Source organism: Pelodiscus sinensis, chromosome 15 (genome assembly GCF_049634645.1).
Source record: "Pelodiscus sinensis isolate JC-2024 chromosome 15, ASM4963464v1, whole genome shotgun sequence".
NCBI lineage: Eukaryota > Metazoa > Chordata > Testudines > Trionychidae > Pelodiscus > Pelodiscus sinensis.
In genome coordinates this window covers 34049047-34069008 of record NC_134725.1, presented here as the reverse complement: position 1 = coordinate 34069008, position 19962 = coordinate 34049047, and the positions used below count along the sequence as shown (strand labels likewise).

The 19962-nt window shown below is 41.5% G+C and overlaps 1 protein-coding gene across 1 annotated transcript in view; it reads left to right on the top strand.

The window, feature by feature from the left end:
* The window catches only part of PPTC7 (protein phosphatase targeting COQ7), a 34822-nt gene that overhangs the window by 6444 nt on the left and 8416 nt on the right, over window positions 1-19962 (top strand). Inside the window, exons 2-3 of the mRNA XM_006132578.3 lie at window positions 13571-13750; window positions 17935-18133. Coding sequence (XP_006132640.3) covers window positions 13571-13750; window positions 17935-18133 — 379 coding nt within the window. The remainder of the gene's footprint in view (window positions 1-13570; window positions 13751-17934; window positions 18134-19962) is intronic.

Sequence of the window (19962 nt, the reverse complement as noted above, 5' to 3'; positions counted from 1 at the left end):
TTTCTATTTGTTCTGTTTTCAGTAGTGATGGTACCAAACTTTTTTATTTAAATGTGTATCTGCTTGAATTTTTAGCAGTTATGCTTGCGGGGAGCCAGCTTTTAAGCTGGCTTCCCATGAGCACGGACTCCTGCCTGCTCCCCTGCTGCCTCTCATAGAGGCCGTATCACAATGGACAGGTGCATCTATAGTAGCCAATACATGTGGGAAGCTGGCTTGAAAGCTGACTTCCCACACGTACCATCTCCTGCTTGCCCTCCTCACAGTCCACGCTTTTCTGGGGCAGCAGTGGGTTGGGGGAGGAGGTGGCTCTGCAGATCTGGCATGGACAGGGAGTAAGCTTTTAAGATGGTTTCCCATGGGTGCCAGCTCCCACCTTCCCTCCACTTTATTATTTGTGTAAATAACTACACGTTAATATCCCTAGTCCTCAGTGGTTAAAGAGAACAATATATCTCCCTTCTCTATTACAACAATACTAGAAGATTTACCCAGCAATGCTCAGGTCCTTTACTCAATTTTCGGTTTTCAGAAAATTAAATGAAAATGTCCATGCTTCATTTAAGTCATTGCTGGGGAGTGGGTGTGGAAATGGGGATGAGCGGTTCAGTATGCAGGCTGCCCTGGGGAGAAAAGACTACCTCAGCCCTCTCTAACCACAGCAGCATGAGGACAGGTGAGAAGGACCTCTCCATGGCTCCTTATAAGTCCAGTGGACACAGGTGGGAGAGAGGTATATGTTTCCCAGTTGGGGTGGGTCCAGGTTTGTCTGCTCCCTGCACTCCTCAGCTAGAGTGAAGAATGCTGCAGACTGCACTTCCCCTTACTCACTAATGATGGGGAATAGCCAGCAAAGTTCATGTACAAATTATGGGGGAGGGAAACTTTAATCCTTCCCCCCGCCCCCGCAAAGGATTGAGGAGTTGAAGGTTTGGGGTTGGGGCAGTACTGAACAAAGGGAAGGACGTAACCCCAGCTAGCCTTTTTCACATGCCTGCTGATCTTTTTTCTGTCCGATTCTATGACAAGCAATCCCATTCCAGACACATCCCATTTTCCTGGCACAACCAAAACATTGCCTCACTTTAAGTTATAATAAGAAGCTATGTACTTAATTTAGTGATCCTAGCTTTTAATGTTTAGGAGGAGTTCTTGAACAGATGTAGAGCTAGTTTTATGTGCTTGAATGCTGTTATGTACTTCCTCAGTCTTCTCCAGATCAAAAAAACCACTTTTGTTTCAATATTTCCTTCATGTTTTCTAGAGCTCTAATAACTTTTGATGCTGTCCTTGGGACTTCTTCAAACTTAATGACATACTTATCTAAATCATATGTGACAAGATTGAATAGACTGGACCCAAGATGCTGGTGTCCCTTTTTCCTCCCTCTGTTTCCTCTCTGAAATTCCCTTGCTGTTCTGACATTTCTCTATCCTCAAATACCCCTTCTTTTTTAGTGTAATAAGCTGAAGACCTCTTTTTGTCCTATGTAACTTTGAATTGACTTCCTCTAAAATTCTGTAAACTCTTCCACTGTCTCCATTCCAAACTCTTTTGCATCTGAATGGTTGCTTTTTATAAATTTTGGTCTTCTGTTTTTAAATTCTTTAGGGCTAGTATCTCTATTTAAACCAATAGTCTTGTACCTTTTGTATTCTAAGATAGTGGAATACTATGGGTATGTCTATACTAGCGGTTTTGTCAGTTAGGGGTGTGGGTAAAAAAACCCCCACAAACCACACCCCTGACTACATAAGTTTCACTGAATGTAGTGTTGCTGCTTGTTGGAGGTGTTCTAATAACAGGAGAGCTCTCCCCTGTTGCCATTGAATCTCCTCAGGGAAGACTTTATAGTGACACAACTGCAGTGGTACAGGTGTGCTGCTATAAGGTCTGTAGTGTGGACATAGCCTGTACAAGTATTTAGAATATTTGTTTGTAGTTGAAGGATGAATATAAAGTCTCTTTCCATGTAGATTTGATTTTCCTGTTAGTCATTCAGTGAGAAGTCTGTCAGACATTTTGGCAGAGTAGTTTTAAATAAAGTACTCTAAAGATCCAGTTTATGAAGAGCAAGCCAGAGTGGGCTGAATGTGAGTGGTACCATTCTCTTTCAGTGGAAAATGTGCATGGATATTTGGGATTTATTCTTTCTTGGGTCAATAAAGGGTTGACTGTCACCCAAGAGGATACACACATTTTCCTCTTTAAAAGCTAAAAGTTCTGACGGTTTTGTTCAAAACAGATTGTTCTGATCCAAAATGCTGTTCACTGCTTTGTGTGCTGTTCGCTTGAAAAAATTAATCTTTGACTTTTAGATAAGTATATGCCAGCCTTTCTAACAAGGTCTGGGACAAAACATTAATAAGTCATGTCACTCTCATCTTGCAGCAGTTGATAAAGGATAGAGAACTGGGATTATTACCAGTGTTCCTGAGGCTTGATCATTCATGTTAACCAAAAACTATTTAACTTTCAGTTGTACTCCCTGACCTTGGCTAGAAAGGAGAACAAACTCACCAATTCAGAGATTCCTTTACACTGTGTTCTTCTTTGGGATCTTGGAGCAAAGAAGACAATTTCTGCTACTATCTCTGACCTCTGTTTCTGGCATCTTCATGAGTAGTTCCCTTGAATACTGTTGCTGTCCATAGTTTTCATGTCATTGCCAATTTCATGGCTGCTAAAGCTTCCAAATGCTGGCCAAGAGCAAGGCATTACTATCCACTGTAAAATCCAAATTTGGCAACTATTCTCTCTGCTTAAAATCTTGGTCTTGGGACAGGCATGTCCAAAGTCCGGCCTGCGGGCCAATTGCGGCCTGTGTTCTGGTTTAATACGGCCCCACAGGTAATTTGGCAATATCTATCTTTTATGGCCCCCAACGAATCCATATGTATTGAGATGAATACATTGTAAAATCTCAGTTAATGTCAGTTGGTCTAAATCAGTTATAAATATATTTGGACATAACATGTATACTTGGTGTTATGTTCCTGTTCATATTTTTTGATCTTAAAAGTTGACAGACAACCTTTATTACCAATAATATGTAATGTACTTTACAATGTTCCTGATATATATTTCAGCTTCCTGGATTTTTTTTTAATCTGGCCTTCAGATATGAAAGGCAGAGTGATTTAACACCTGTTTAGATTTGTCATCCATGTGGCGAAATGAAAAGTATGCTGTTTGCAATGAACTTTGCATAAAATAGTTAATTTGCATTTAATTTTAATGGTTCAAAGAATGTCAGGCAAAATGGTCAGCCCTCACGCATGTTCACTTAATCAAATCTGGCCCTTTTTGAAAAAAGTTTGGACACCCCTGTCTTGGGAGAATGTAGTGCATTTAGTTAGAACTTCAGTGTATAGTACTGTATTTGAAACTGAATGTGGCAGCTGTCTCTCTAATTACAAAGTAATAATCCCTTTCTCCATTTCCTTTTTTTTTTAATTTTACACGAAGATACCAACTGTAGGTAAATGTAAAACAAACCCATTTAGTGTCCGTTTCTTTACTGGGCAGGAAATGGCACAAGGAAAAGCAAGCAATGCAGGATCTGCAGAAATAATCAAGGTAGTGTCAAAGCAGTTTTGGTAGATGAGGGAGTGTGTTCTATATCTGTCTGTAGGGCATAGAAGGCAATGTTAAAGGGATTATTTTGTTTCTGAAGACATTGTTTAGAGAAACTTGTTTTGGATCAGACTAATGGTGTACCTAGTTCTGTACAATGAGCATAACTAGGGATGAGAGTTTGTAAATAAAAAATAAATTCATAGGTCTGCAATCTCTAGATGTAACATTTTTACTTAACATGTGAATGAGCTAAACATAAAAATGTCTTGCCAGTAAGATGCAGTTTCTTTGTAGGCATGTCAGGAATATGGCTTCTAGAGGAAACTTTCTCAATGATGGATAATGAGCATGTCAGCAAAACTCTTAAATATTGCTTGAATGTAACCTTTTGTAAACATGATTCATACATCTTCAGGAGAAAAAGCTTTTATTTGGCCTCTTTCATAACCAAAATTTCTGTAATGATGCTGAACTTGATTTGCGTTGGCCCATTCTTAGACAGACACATGTTCAGCCACACCCGCTATTGACATTTGTTCTGAACAGTATGTAACTTTCCTTGCATACCCAAGGCATTAGTGTGACTGCCTGAAGAGAGAATACAGTTCTGTCAGGTCTGTGGGAGAAGCAAAACTGAACAAAGTAGCTAAAGATGGAGCCTTGTCTATGCTGGTGAAACTTTGCAGAAATATCCCACTATTGTTAACAGTGGTTCAGATTCACATTTGGAGCCTTAGGGTACATGAATGACAGCATTTAAAATACTGGCTCAATTAGGTCTGTTCTATGCAGGCATAGATGACTTTGCTTAAAATGCCAGCAGTTGCTGGAAGTCTAGATACATAAGAACTCCCAATATTGCTCAACATTGTGGTGCTGAACTAGTGTTAGCCATGCTGGTAAGCTCTTGCAAAACTTCCCAAGTGTAGACAAGACTTCACTATTCCTGTAACTTTCTCAGATCTCTGTTCCTGTAACTTTCTCAGATCTTTGCCAGTTCCTCAAATGACAAGCATTCGAAAAGTCTCTGCTTCTCCCCCTGGGGCCTCGTACTTGGCTCTTACACTGATCCCAGTTCTGCTGTTGAAGTTAATAGGAATGTTGCCACTGAGTTTGAGAGCTAGATTTAGTCTTTTTTGAAAAATTTAATTAATTGGGATATAAATTCACCTCTGTTTCCCTGAAATTTGTGACACTCCCCACGATACTTCAGTTTATGAAGTTCCATGCCACTACCTGCTCCTAGCATGAAGCAGTTTTTTGTCTGCCTGATGTTGTTCAGTTTAAGGATGTTAAATATCAACTAATTGACTAATCGAATTGTCGATGCATTTTGCATAGACTATTTGATTAGTCAATAGGGTGATTCCACCCTAGGACTGTTCCTACACTTCAAAGGTGAAAGCGCTGCATAGTGCCCAGGATGCCACTTTGAAATGCTGTGTGCAGCCTGACCTGGGCTCTCCACCTCGTTACAATCGACAACACTGCATGGAGCCTGGGATCAGTGGGGGGAGTCCCCAGCTGATCCCAGGCTTCACATGGCACTGCCACTGTGAAATACTGCATGCAGCCTGGGGACACCCCATCTGGCCCTGGGATGCAGGCTTTGTTTCAAAGTGGCAGCACTGTGCAGAGCCATAGGTCTGGCCCCAGACCTCAAGCAGCGCTGCTGTTTTGAAGTAACCCCTCCTATACCCCTTCCCTGCCTCCCTCTGATAGAGGCAGCAAGGGCGGGGGAAGTGACTAGTTGACTAGCACATTGAGTATCCAGTAAGCATTTGCTTATGAATAGTCGACTAGTCAGCTAGTCTTTCACATCTCTAGTTCAGCTCCTGGAAACTACCAGCCTTTAGCCCTGTGTACACTGACCTCCAGGTCTCCCCACATATCACCCTTTATGCATAGGCAAGTATGAGGTATCCTGCTTAGCCCTTGAGTGCTTGCTGCAGTATCCAGCAGTTGTTGTCTCTGGACTCCCATAGTAATTAACAAGCAAGCTTTCTCTTAAGAGACAGTGCCCACAGTTTGATTAATACAGCTGTGGATCAGAGCCACTAGGATGATCCGAGGAATGGAAAACCTGTCTTATGAAAGGAGACTCAAGGAGCTTGGCTTATTTACATTAACCAAAAGAAGGCTGAGGGGAGACATGATTACACTTTTTAAATATATTAGAGGAATAAATACCAGGGAGGGAGAGGAATTATTTAAGCTTAATACCAATGTGGACACAAGAACAAATGGATATAAGCTGGCTAGTAGGAAGTTTAGACTCAAAATTAGATGAAGGTTTCTAACCATTAGAGGAGTAAAGTTCTAGAACAGCCTTCCAAGGGAAGTAGTGGGGGCAAAAGACCTATCTGGCTTCAAGATTAAGCTAGATGGGTTTATGAAGGGGATGGTTTGATAGGATAACATGATCTTGGCAATTAATTGACCTTTCACTATCAGTGGTAAATAGGCCAATGGTGGGATGATAGGAGTTACTTTAGAGAACTTTTTCCTGGGTGTCTGGCTGGTGAGTCTTGCCCACATGCTCAGGCTTTAGCTGATCACCGTATTTGGGGTTGGGAAGGAATTTTCCTCCAGGGTAGATTGGCAGAGGCCCTGGAGGTTTTTCGCCTTCCTCTGTAGCATGGGGCATGGATCACTTGCTGGAGGATTCTCTGCATCTTGGGGTCCTTAAGCCATTTGAGGACTTCAGTATCTGAGATATAGGTGAGAGGATTATTCTAGGAGAGGGTCGGTGAGATTCTGTGGCCTGCATTGTGCAGAGGGTTGGACTAGATGATCATAATGGTCCCTTCTGACCTTAGTCTATGAGTCTGAGGTCTTTTATAATATCACAGCTCTATAATCTCATTTATAGTGAAAATGAGTTTATTATCAATTTTAAGATGTAAGAGATACTGATGAGTGGAAACAGAATTGGTTATATACAAAATGCAATTGTAGATCTAAGCTTATTAATTATTGCATTTCCTATTCTATAAAGCAGATGTTCTCCTGAGGATTCAGTCTATAACAAAGCCGCTGGTTTTCAGTCAACTTAATCCTGGGTATTTCATTAATATCCCTATGCTGTACTAAGAGTTTCCTCAGTAAATGGATACCAAATGTATCTTTGCTTCTCCTTATTTCCCCAAATTCACTGTTTAACCCTAGACTGAGGATAGCTCCCTATTTTGTTCTCCTATATGTTGGTTCCAAATTGTCTTCAAAGCCTCAATTAGGGATATGAAGGGATAACTGATAAGCCTCACCTTTAACATGTAAGGCTTTTTGGTTAAGGTTAACAATGGGTGATGGGGGTTGCCTGGACAAGGACTGCTCCAGCTGAGCTGGAACAGCCCCAGCCTGTGGGACGCTCTGGCGAGCCACAGCCAGTGGCTGCTCTTACGTCCTGGCTAGTGCAATCTGTCCATGATGGGCACAGTGCAGTTCCTGCCTGTGGCAAGGGGGCCGCAAGCAAGGACTGTACTGGCTGGGCTGAAGCAGCTGCGCCCTATGGCAGGCTCAGGTCGAGATTAAGAGGGGGGATAGCTGGGCAGCTGCCCAGGGCACTAACCTATGGGGGGCGCCACACGCCCCTTAGAGCTGCCATCAGGAGCCCAGGGCCAGGGGCCGCACGGTGCCCCTTACAGCTGCTATCAGGTGCCATGTGCTGGGGGCTGCACATTGTCCCTTAGAGCTGCAATCAGGCGCCATGCACCCGATTGCAGCTGTAAGGTGTGCAGCGCACTGGGGGCAGTGCTGCGCATGTGCTGTGTGCCCGCTGCCCGGGGCACAGGAATGGCTTGAGCTGGCCCTGGGCAGGCTGGAGCAGGTCCCTCCACTTGTCCCCTTAATCAGTTAACAGTTAAATGCTGTTTAACCTTTTATCAGTTAAGCATGATTTTACATCCCTATTTTCACTTGACTTGAAATGCAAATGTAGCTGCTATTGTGTTTGACTTGGAATGCTTAATGTACATAGAAGCCTAGGCAAACTTGAATATGTTCCTTTTCTATGACACAACCAGGTCTTCATTTCTGCTGGAGAATAACTTGTTGTAAACTGAAAGGACATATTTTCAGTATGTATAGATACTCTTTAAAAGCTGTACATAAATTTCACAACAGTATGGATGACCAGCACAATTTAAACAACCAATAGTCTGGTAGCACTTTATAGACTAATAAAACATGTAGATGGTATCATGAGCTTTCATGGGCACAGCCCACTTTGAATCTACATCAGTGTTTTTTTAAACTGTGTGCCAGTCGGAGGTGTGCTGCAGAGAAAAGAGTTCAAAATGGCCACCCTTAAAGGGGCAGGTGACCTTTTTCCTCTAGCTTCACCCAACCCTTTTTTGTCAATAACTACCCCCCCCCCTTTTTTTGGCTCAACAAAAAATCCTTGGTGTTCCTCAAAGAAAAAAAATTGTTTGGTGTTCCTCGGCCTTAAAAAGTGTAAGAAACAATGATCTACGTGTTTTGTTAGTCTGTAAAGTCCTACCAGACCATTTATTGGTTTTTTTTTCTGTACAGACTAACTCAGCTACCCCGTGAAGCTTCAGCACAATTTTGTTTTTCATTTGAGATCTGACAAGAATTTTTTTTATAAATACTATCACAATAGTATGTAGGATGTGATGAGTTTGTTAGGCCTGGTGGTGGTTACAAAACAGTGAACTTGTGCCAGTTAACATTGAGGGAGTTTGGGGATGCAGTGGTTTTTAAAGTATCTGACTGAGTATGTAAAAGGGAGGAATGTACACAACTAACTCATCTGTTAACGTTAAATGTTTGTTGTTTTCCCCTTCAGTTAACTTCAACAAAAGTTGTAAATTCAAGTTATCCAGTATTCTTAATGTAATAACTTCACGTGGTATCAGCTACATTTTGATTCAGTTGGGTTTAGCACTGCAGCCTTACTTGCTTTGTGCTTTGCTCTGAGACTTCTGAGTACAGGCAGTCCCCGACTTACGCGGATCCGACTTATGTCGGATCCGCACTTACGAATGGGGCTTTTCTCGCCCCGGAGCTCGCAGACAGCGGGACCGCCCAGAGCGCTGCGGTCCCGCCACCGTGTCCTCCGGGGCGAGAAAAGCTGTTCCGGGTCTCCCTGGTGTGCTGGGGGGGAGAGAGACAGGAGCAAAGCCGCAGAGGCGGGGGACCCCTGCTGTGCTGTGGGGGACTCCCCCAGCACAGCGGGGAGACAGGAGCAAAGCCGCAGAGGCGGCGGGATCTCTGCGCCTCCGTGGCTTTGCTCGGTTCTCCCTGGTCTGCTGCGGGGGAGGGGGCGCAGCTAGTGCGCCCCCCCCCCCCCAGCAGACCAGGCTTTTGTTGCGGGACGCCTGGGGTAGAGCAGCTGGGGTGCTGCTGGGTTGGTCCTGCGGGGACCTACCCGGCAGTGCCCCAGCTGTTCTGTCCCAGGAGTCCAGATTCAGCCGCAGTTGAAACTGATCAGCGGCTGATTCCAGGAAGCTGGGGGCAGAGCAACTCTGCCTAGGGCTTCCTGTAGTCAGCCTCTGATCAGTTTCAGCAGCGGCTGAATCTGGAGCCAGTTCCGACTTACATACAAATTCAACTTAAGAACAAACCTATAGTCCCTATCTTGTACGTAACCCGGGGACTGCCTGTAATCTTGAGGTACTGGGTCATTGAAGTTGGATGAAGCCAGCTTCATGGTAACTGACAGGCCGTGTGTAATTGGGCAGTAATTCTAGGGAGCATTTGTCTATCTTTTAGCAGGATAACTCCCACTTAAGAATACTGTAGAAGTTGTAATTGCAGTTAATCTTGCCCTTCATGTATTTTTCTTTAAAATGTATTCAGCTGCTTTACCTGCTGACTTTATTCCCTTTTGCACGATTTATGGTCTTTTATGCAGAAGACCTGACTTGGCCCATTGCATACTTTTGAAACAAAGAAATACAAATACCCAAGCATTTGCTTGGGTTGATATTCTGCCACTTACTGATTACACGGACAAAGTCAAAGGTTTCATACAACTTAAACTTAGGCTATGTCTACACTTGGACTTGATCAGCAACACTTGTTGCTTTTCATGGGGCTTTAACCTCCCCTGACATGAAGGACAAAGTTTTGCCATGGCAAGTGAAAGTGTGAATGCTGCTTTGTCTGCAAGAGTGCGCTCTACTGCTGACAAAGTGAAACCTTCACATTGGGGGTGGAAATGTTTTGTCAACAAAGGCACTGACAAATAGCATTGATGCAAGCTGTGTTGATACAGCCTTGTTGCTAAAAGCTGCATAGTATAGACATCCCCATAGTAATTCTTCTCATTTAAGCAACATTTTAAACTTTAAAACTTAGCAAACTACTGTTTTTATATGGGTGTTTGGGGTTCGATGGTGAACTAGCAGAGGACGCTGCATGTTATGAAATATGATGGAAAGTGATAAGTAAACTAAAGTTTTAACAGTTCTATCAATCAAAACAGTAGTTGTCTTGACTTTTTGTATTGATGTTTATCTTGCTTTCACCTGGAATGCAGAACAAGGATACTAGGAATCAGTACAGGACATCATGATTTTTCAGTAGCAACATAACTAGAACCAGTAGTTTAGTTTTGGACTTTATTTCAGTGATCTATGAGGTGATATGCTATTATACAGACAAGGATTACTTGTAGGAGTATAGTTTGAAGTGACAGCATCAGAAGTTGTCTTAAATTTTCCTTTTGGTACTGATCTTAAGCTGTCATTTTTCAGTCTGCTATTCAATTCATTGAACACGTTCATAATTTCTTTGCTGATTTTACAGTTTCCTTTTTCTGTAAAATGGTATACAGTACTTTACCGTAATAGGTTGCATTAACTCTTTTTTAATTTAAAGAGCGAACCAAACTGCAGGAATGGATGGTTTTGGTCTGGTGAAATAAGAGTCTTTTAGTGCAGGTCAGAAGCAGTCCATGTTTTGTTCTGTTCAAAGAAATTTAAGAGTGGAGTTTGGCTACTGCATACTGTACTTAGACACCTGCATAGTCTGTGTTTGTGTTTAAAATGTTGTGCACTATTTTGGGTGAAAATCTGATTAATGTTGATGGGCTATACAGAATCTGGCTCTAACCTGTCATCAGATTATGTAGTTCATGCCAAGGTCAACTCTAAATCTTCCACTTTGATTTCAAATGGTATCCTTTGTGAAGGGCATAAGTAGATGAGTAAATTGCATGTTACTGTTTCAATTTTCACTCATCTAGAGGTTAGCTCTATCCTTTTCCCCCAAATAAATCTTCTAAGAATACTCTGAAAATGACACATTGTGCTGTATCAAGAAATAAAGCTTATTTTTTGTCACGATATACTTCAAATTGTAATTCTTACATGTTGAAGATCAGAGAGATCCTTAGCCAAATTAAATCATGCAACATTTTCAAATGGGATTATGTTCTTATTGGGTATCTACCTTAATGTGTCCCTCTTAGGAAATATTTGAATGCAGTAGTCTTAGCATTAAGAATAGACTCTGAAAACTGTAAAATATTTCAGCCAATCAGAAAGCACATTAGCTGTTACCAGACCACCACATTGCAGTAATTTAAAAGTTTTAACATTGCTATGTGGTCAGTTGAGCCAGTTATCTTTTATACTATTGCAGCTCAGCTTTCTTTTGTACTAATGATAGAACCAACTTTCTTTGGTAATTTATCTTTAAAACAAGTGTTAAAATATTTTTGCACAGCACTTGCAGGGTGGCTGGTAATCTAGGGTAGTAATTTAAAGGAGTAAATAAGTTGTGTGCTGTACTGGTTATGACATTGTTAATCAAGTTTTTAGTGTTTACTTTGGCCTCCTTTGTTCTACCTGTCCCTTTTTACTTATCTCCCTCGCCCCCTGTATCTCTTTCCTTACTATGAGTGCTATATCTGCTCCCTTATAATTTTCCTATCAATCCTCTTGCAAAATAACCAACCACTTCCTACCCCGCCTTTGGCCCATATCTCACTCCCCTGCTGCCACCATCCATGCACCCCTTCTGATAGATGTAAATTTACCATCCACCAAGTAGCCAAAGAACTAAACCTACCAGATAAGGATAATACAGAAAAGGAAAGAAGTGTGGCATTGTCAGGGAATACACAGCCCAGGAACTTTTGGGAAAATCTAGGATGATGAGGTCCAAGGTTCATCTCTTGTAGCCTCTGGCTGAAAGGTGCCTTGACTTTTCCTTCCCCTACTTTCCTAAAAACAAAAATCTTATTGCTACTGCAAGGGAGGAATTTTCTCCCCACCTTCATATTCCAGAGACTTCGGATTGTTGCTAGTGGTGAGGGACTCTGCTAATCACCCATTTCCAGTCTCCTGCTCCACTGTGCATAACTTTAGCACTTGCCTCTGCTGCTCAAAGCTTTCCCAAGCTTTATCAGAGTGAAACTCATCTGCTTCACTGCTGTCAATGCTGTTCTGAACAGCTACAGTGAGCTTTAATCCATTTAAACAAGGGGTGGGGAGCCTCAGGCCCGAGGGCCAGATGCGACCTCCAGCTTGCCTGGATCCAGCCCTTGAGGCTCAGGGCTCCACTTGTAGTGTTGGGGAGCCCATGGCCACTGACTGGAGCATACTATATATACTAGCCTGGGCCCCACTAGGCTCTAGTATGTGTGGGAAGTGTCTTTCTCCTTCTCAATCAGGGGCCACGTCAGTGAGGGTTTGGAGGTTTTTTTTTTTTTTGGGCTTCTCATTTGTGCGGCACCCAACTGACTTTTCTGTGTGTCAGCAGTCCCTGGACCCAAAAAGGTTCCCCACCCGTGATTTAAACTCTTGCTTGGTTGAAGTTGTAAATAGCCACAGAGACTCTAGTGTACTCTTTCTGTTGATGTAGAACACACAATTGCATTGACCTTCAAACACTTTTTAATGGAAGTTTTACTTTCTGCAGAAATTGGTGCCACTCACAGGAAAAGGATCATCTCACTGTGAGTGAGCAGTAAAAGAATACTTGTCTGGAGATGTTGGATGGGGAGGGAGTTTCTCTACACTATCTTCATTTCTGTTCTGTTTAAAATCTTCTTCAACACTTCCATTCCTCCCTCTCTGTGCTAATGAAAGTGTAATCTATCCCTGAAAAGCTACTTAACTCTCCAAGAAATCTTTCTTATAGCAAAGTCAGTCTCTTCACAGATCATCACTCTAGATATTTAGCTTTCAAATTTTAATCTGTATTACTAACTGTCAAATGTACCTGGACCTTTATCCCATCACTAACATTTCAAGTTTGCTTACATATGTGTGCTTTTCTTCACGTGTGGTTTCTTTAAAACCAAAAATTCTTTCAGGTTTCTAACTATAAAGCTCCATACTGCTACTGTTCTCATATAATAAAACTGTTCATAACCATTTGGGGAAAATGTTTTATACAGAAATATGACTAGCAAACTTGTGTAAGTTTTAGATCTTGAACCATCGACATATATGTTAAAATGGTGCTACTCAACTTTGGAAGCTCTGGGGTCCACAATGATACTCCCAGCACATGCCGAGGGCCGCAGCTTAAGTGTGGTTGCATAGACATAGCTTGCTTCACACGGGCATGAATACAAAGATTAAGCTGTGGCGGCAGACCCAAACATGGCCAGTGAGAGCCAGTCAGCGCCTCTCAGGTTCTGCCCACAAGGCTAAGCAGCCAGCACTTCCCACAATGCCCCGACGTTCCCGGCACCTCCTCCCTGGGGTCTAGAAATGCCGACACCCTGTACCCGTTTGTTCTAGCCAGCCTGTCCACATGTGTCTTTCAATGCTCACCCCTCCTGGAAGATGCCTCGCTCTTGTGGAGCATGTTCCCAGTGGAGGCCATGTTCAAAGGATCCCCCCATGGGCCATGTGTTGAGCCCCACTTAAACCCAAACCACACTGTGGGCCACAAACAAATAGGCCATGGGCTACATGCAGCCCATGAGCCGCTTGAGTAGCCCTGTGCTAGAATGAAATGAATATCAAAACATTTGTTTTTAACAATAAGTTGTGTTTTCTCTTCTTAGGGGTAGCAGATGGTGTAGGTGGCTGGAGAGACTATGGGGTTGATCCGTCTCAGTTCTCAGGGACTCTAATGCGAACATGTGAACGTTTAGTAAAAGAAGGACGGTTCGTACCAAGCAATCCTGTTGGAATTCTTACTACAAGTTATAGTGAGCTGCTGCAGAACAAAGTACCTTTGCTTGGTAAGTGCAGCAAATACCCCACAAATATTGTTCAGGTGGTACGTGTCCTCTTGACACAGATATGTCGACTTGGTGTTCTAAGTTTAAATAATAATAACATCTTCAACATGACAAGTTGCATGTTTCTTTTTAATTTAAAAAGAAAAACCTGAAATGAAATTGCAGAACTGTAACCTTGTTTTGTGAGGATCTTGCACAGTGGATACAAAAAAAGTTCCTACTGCTGTCAGCTAATACCAGCTATGTCTTAAAAAAAATTATTCTCAATTTGAAACCTTTTGGGAGTTTTGTGATTAAGCTCTAGCTGAACCAATATTTTTCTGGAGATACACTGAAGTATCCTGTTACTCAGTTTCTTTTTCCCTTATAGTAAGCTCAAAGTAGCAGTACACCAAGGGTAGGCAATAATTTTTAACCGGGGGCCACTTCTGAAATTTTGGAAGTGTTCCTAGGCTGCCCTGGAGGGTTTGGAGCCTCAGACATAAGGGGCGGGGCCAGGACACTTCCGTGCTTCCCCACCCATAGACCCTGATTGGCCTGGGATACAGGAATATGCAAAGTCTCTGCTACCCACCCCCTAGAGAGAATCTGAACAGTAGGCAGTTCCCTCCTGCCCTGCCAGGAGCATGTGGCACTTCTAAGCCCCCTGATTGGCCTGGGGATGGGGGCATGGCAGGGCCTCAGTGGGCTGGATCAACTCACTTGGCGGGCTGAATCTGGCCCACAAGGTCCTTTTGCCCACCCCTGTTGTATGCTGTGGGTTGTAGACATCACTGAATGTCATCACAGCAAAAGAAATATGCTATCGGTGATTTGTTAAATGTGCACAAAATATGGTTTTGGATATGTGCATGTAATGCCCCCAGAAATCAGTGGCAATTGAGGACATGAAGGCAGAATTAGGCTGTGAATAGGCAATCTTGAAAACTGATCACTTACAAGGGAACACTTACAAGATTTCAGACCAAGAGCACGTTACCCTGCCTGCTTGACGCACATGCTTCTCACCTGACCTTAAACTACTTTGCCAAAAGAGCTCTATGTAAACTATATTTAGCTAAAGTTTGCTGAGCTCGAGAACATATGTTCACTTTTTTATACATGTAGAGAATGGATACATACCCGAGAAATGACTTGTTACTTTTAGAATAGTACTGTTCAGTAATTATTTCAGTGGGTTTAGGTGTTTAACTATACTGGTGCTGTTAGTGAACAAGTGATCACCAGGTGGTTCACTAGGTAATTAGTTCTAGCAGCCCTTTTATACAGGGAGGCAACTTTGTGCTGCTTGAACTTTCAAATTCTCAAGAGCAGCAGTCACAAGATCTGCATTCCACACATGGATTTCTAGTTATAGTACCTGTTAAGTTAGAATGTGAAACTAATGAATCCTATTTTTCCCTTTCTTTCTTCTCTCAAAGCACTGTAAATGCTCATTTGTGGAATTTTTCTCACTATTTCTACTTTCATAAAAATACAACTTTAAGATTTTTTTTTTAATCTTCAAGAAACCTCTGCTTAAGAACATATAAACAAGAATTAATTTTTTCCTTGCATAAGGCCAGAGGTATCAGCAGCTTGTTCCATCAGTGCCGACTCTGGCAAATACCTGGACATGAAATCCTGTCTGGGAGAGGGGAGGAAAACTGAAGTCCTATTCCAGGCACAATATTTTTGTTGCATTTCTCTTCTTTCTCTTGAGTTTAACTTGATTAGTTTCTTTATTCTAACTATATAGTGATTTGAAGGCTAATTTTCTTTTGTTGACATGATTTTAATTTCTCTGTTTTGGGAGAATCAGGGTCCCATATGAACCCAAGACTGGGCCTGCATTGCTGTTCACTTGCAACGCAGACCTCTGTAAAGGGCTGAAGAGTTAATGTCCTGTGTACCAAATAGAAGATCTAGATCCTGAGTAGGGATGTAATAGTATAGTGAATTAACCAATAAGCCAAAAGCTTATCTGTTAATTGTATAGACAATATGCATTCCCCTCCCCTTGACAGTAATTTTTTTAGCAGGCTGACTAGCAGCCCAGCTCAATCCTGGATTGTGCTGGGTCTGGGACCTACCCCTGCTGGGGCTCTACACTTAAAGTGTATTAGGAACCAGGTGGGCGGGCAGGCCAGTTCAGTTGGGGCTCATGCTAGGTCCAGGAATTCAGACTCTTCCCCTCTTCCTCCCCCCTCACCTTTTCCAGACAGGGGCTGCCGCCTCTGTATTGAGGCAACAGCACAGGGCGACAGGCAGCCAATCCATGAGGAGAGCTGGGTTTTAAACTGGCTCCGCTCTTGGACCAGCTCACACCTGACATTCAGTGCTGCTGCTTCTGATACAGAGGTAGCAGCACAGATTGGCAAGTGGCTCCTTAAGAGTGGGGCCAGAGTGCACTGGCTGCCAGCCCCACTTCGGGGACTATCGAATAGTTGAGTAACAGATACAAATTTGAGGTTAATCGATTATTCAGTTAACTGATCTTTAACATCCCTAAACCTGATTTTAGCTCATTGTAAGCCCCATGGTCTATCAAAAATGCAGCTATATTTTGAAACTTGGAGCTGCACATGGAAGATTCCAACTTTTCTCTGATGTATGGTATCAAAACATCTATTGGTGATGGTTTGTCATAGCGTGAGAGCTGTTTAGAAAAGATTTGGCTTTTCTAGTTAGAACTACACTGAATTCCATTGAGGGTGGTATTTCCTTCTCTTATGAAGGAGCTGGACAAGTGTTGGCCTTTTTCCAATATAATATTTGGTGGTTTCTCTACTGTTGCCATCGGCCTCCAGGCCTAGATGCTAGAGTGGAATGAATGAAAACTCCATAATGCCCTCAAATATATATAAAATATTTGTGAAATTATCAGGGATGTTTCAATTCCTTTCTTCCTTATTGTACATTTGAATCCATCAGGAATGGTAGTTACAAAAGTGTTTAAAAAAATTAGCAGGAACCTAGTGTACCAAAAACAAGATAAATACTAAAGACAATTGCCATATCAGTAGTATTAGTTACAATAGAAGTGATAATGTTTGAATGAACTTCTGATAGTCCTAATTAAAAACTTGACACATGCTGTTACCTATGTAATTGAAACTTTCCCAATTGTCAAGATTGTGGTCAGCCAGCTATAAAGTGTCTAAGCAACTAACAGTGCACAGGCACTTGTTTAAATATTGAAGTTAATTTCTTGAGCTTTAAAGCCATGCACTTCCTTCTGAGTGAATTATATTAATAAACCATACATTCCTTCTTAAAATCTAGGCCGCCTTTGGAGCCAGTCTTTCAAAGTTTGTCTTAAAAGAGTGTTTGTTCTGCCACTGATAATGAAACAAGATAACCTATATACTTTATGCAAATTATTTCTAGCTGTGAATGAAAACATATGAACAACTCCTAGCATAGTGTAGGTCAGCAATGGACAGCGTAAACTAGCAAGCTCCTTCCTCTGTCGGCCGCAAGATTGTTGTAACCAAGACAGTCTCCCAGGATAGGGTAGTTTTGCTAACTGCGCTTGTGTACCTAGAACTTGCTGGGTGTGCTGATTGCACCATGGCAGCGCTTTGACTGGATGCAAAGGGCGCAAACAGCTCACAATGTTGTGTGCAATCTGTTCCCTTCATGTGCCCTTGCTTTACATGCATGCCACTTTAGGTTTTTTTTTCTACTGATATTACTACATGGATGAAAACCAGCAGAATCTGGCAACCCTGCAAATAGCCAGTGGTAAACAATGTCTCCTAGGCCACACAGAAACCTGGTGGATTGCATGCAGCCCTCGGGCCACAGATGTAGGTGCCCACCACTGGTGCTACAAAATACTCCCAAAAGTGTCACGTTAATCATGGCTTCATTATTCAGAATAGTTTTTCCTATAGGAGACTCGGCTGACATACATACACCTAACTGTTAGAAATGCACAGGAACATAGCAAACAATGTAATGAAAGAAATCAAAGCCAGATAAGTAAAAACTTTACAAATAAATCTGTAAACTGGGAGTGGAAATGGTTGCAGAAAACATGATTTGTTCCTACTGTTAATGCACGTTCACTTTGTATTAACGGGGTGGTTTTTTTGTTGTCAATGATAGGTATTTGAACAGCTTGTCTAAGAAAGATCTATTCAGTAGACTTTCTAATGTATATGGTGATCTCCAGTTAACTGAGTTAATTTTTTTTCTAGGAAGCAGTACTGCTTGCATAGTAGTTCTGGACAGAACAAGTCATCGTTTACATACAGCAAATTTAGGAGATTCTGGTTTTCTAGTAGTCAGAGGAGGAGAAGTAGTACATCGATCTGATGAACAGCAGCATTACTTCAACACTCCATTCCAACTGTCAATAGCTCCACCAGAAGCAGAGGGAGTCGTCTTAAGTGATAGGTGAGATGGGGAATTAGATGTGAATCAAGAACTTGAGATTATTTTCCCCCAAAGGATACATGCTTCCAGTCTTTGTAGTGAAACTTAGCAAATGGGCTTTTAATAATAATTCCATTTGAAAGATGAATCCCCTTCCCCACCTGTCTGTCTTTAACATAGTGTAAGCCTTTCCCAGACTTAAGTTTACCCTACATTGTAGGCTGTTGCCATGGCCTAATCTCTGCTCAGAGTAGGAATGATCTGTTTACATGCAGAGTGATCTGTAAAGTTAGGTGCACACTGAGTATTAAGCATTTCTGGTTTTCTCAAAGAGACCTTCTGTATTAACTTTTTTGATGAAATATACCTGTTTCTGTACATAAATGTCTCCACTTAAGGTTCAGGTCCTAGAAATGACTTCACTTGTCATATGCTGCAATATCTGGACACAACAGGAGAATTAAGGTTGTCGTAACCTTCATGATAAAATCCATTGCTTCTGCAATTTAAGATCTCTCAACATTCTTGCAATACAAATAACTTTAGCTGCTGCCTCTTTGTTTGGCAGCATTTGTAAGAACTTCAAATGCTAGTTAATATTTTGGCCTACTATGATTCAATATTTGGTGCATGATCTCTCTCTTTTATGAGCTAAGTAAAAGTAATTTTTGTAGCCTATATAGGATCAGTGATCGTGGCATAAAATATTTTATGCTATAAAGTTTTTTTGCTAAACTGTGAGTATTACTTGATGGAATTTATGTAAAGTACATATGATGTCATTATCTGGAAAAATACTGAAGCATATAAAGGTTACTGCCAGGCATCTGGCTGCAACATATCTGCAGTGAGATGCAAATAAAATTGACATAGTGCACTGTGTATTATAACCCTACTAAGCTATCAAAACTGGCCTAGTATAGAACACTTAAGTCAAATATATTGTGTTCAGGTTGTCATATATTGGAATAGTGCCTTATCTTAGTGGAGGTTTTCCTTCTAACTCATTTGGGAATGATTAGGAATACCCTAACTTACATAGCAAGGCAGCGAGGTAGTGAATACTTGAGGAACAGATCAGGAAAGCATGTGACTGCAGCTTGCATTTCAGTACAGCTAAGTTTCTAGTAGCACATTGTGTTCGTTCAAAACGAGCAAAACTCCATTTTGGCAGAACATCGAGCTCAAAGAAGGGACTGCTGCAGAAGTGCGCCCTGTCCTATAGAAAGTAGCAGTTTTAAAGCAGAGGACATGATTTCAAAGCAATCTGTATTTCAGTGCTGATTAGTCATTTTTCTAAACTAATGAAACCTCATTAGTGAAATCTAAAACAAAGTATGTACAAGACATGCCTGCTTGTCTAATGTCTTTCTGCTTTTGGTCTGTTTTTGTAATAAAGGAAATGCTTTTTCTTGACTGATTTGGTAATTATTTTTAAACATAGTACAAGTTACATTTCTTCAGTCAAAGATAATAGACTCATTAAAGTGCTCTTTTTATATAAATCCTGAATATAGAAAGTAATAGAGCTATGTCTAGGGAATGCAGTATGAATCTGAAGTCCTTATTCTGAGGTTGTAGACTTCTAATGAGACAAGGCTTGGGCTTTATAATTTTTAATATAAAAAATGATCTTTTGGGGATATTTGGAAATAGTGCCAACTGTTTGTTTGTTGGGTATAGTTTTAATTATAGGAAAGTATAAAAGAGTGAAGAGAGGAGAGCTGTCATAGGAGCTTGAAATTCTTGCACTTTAAAAATCATTCTTTATTGCACAATAACTGTAAATAGTTCTTATTGCGTGAGATCTAGGTATCTTCAAAAGTACAATCCATTGTACGAAAACATAG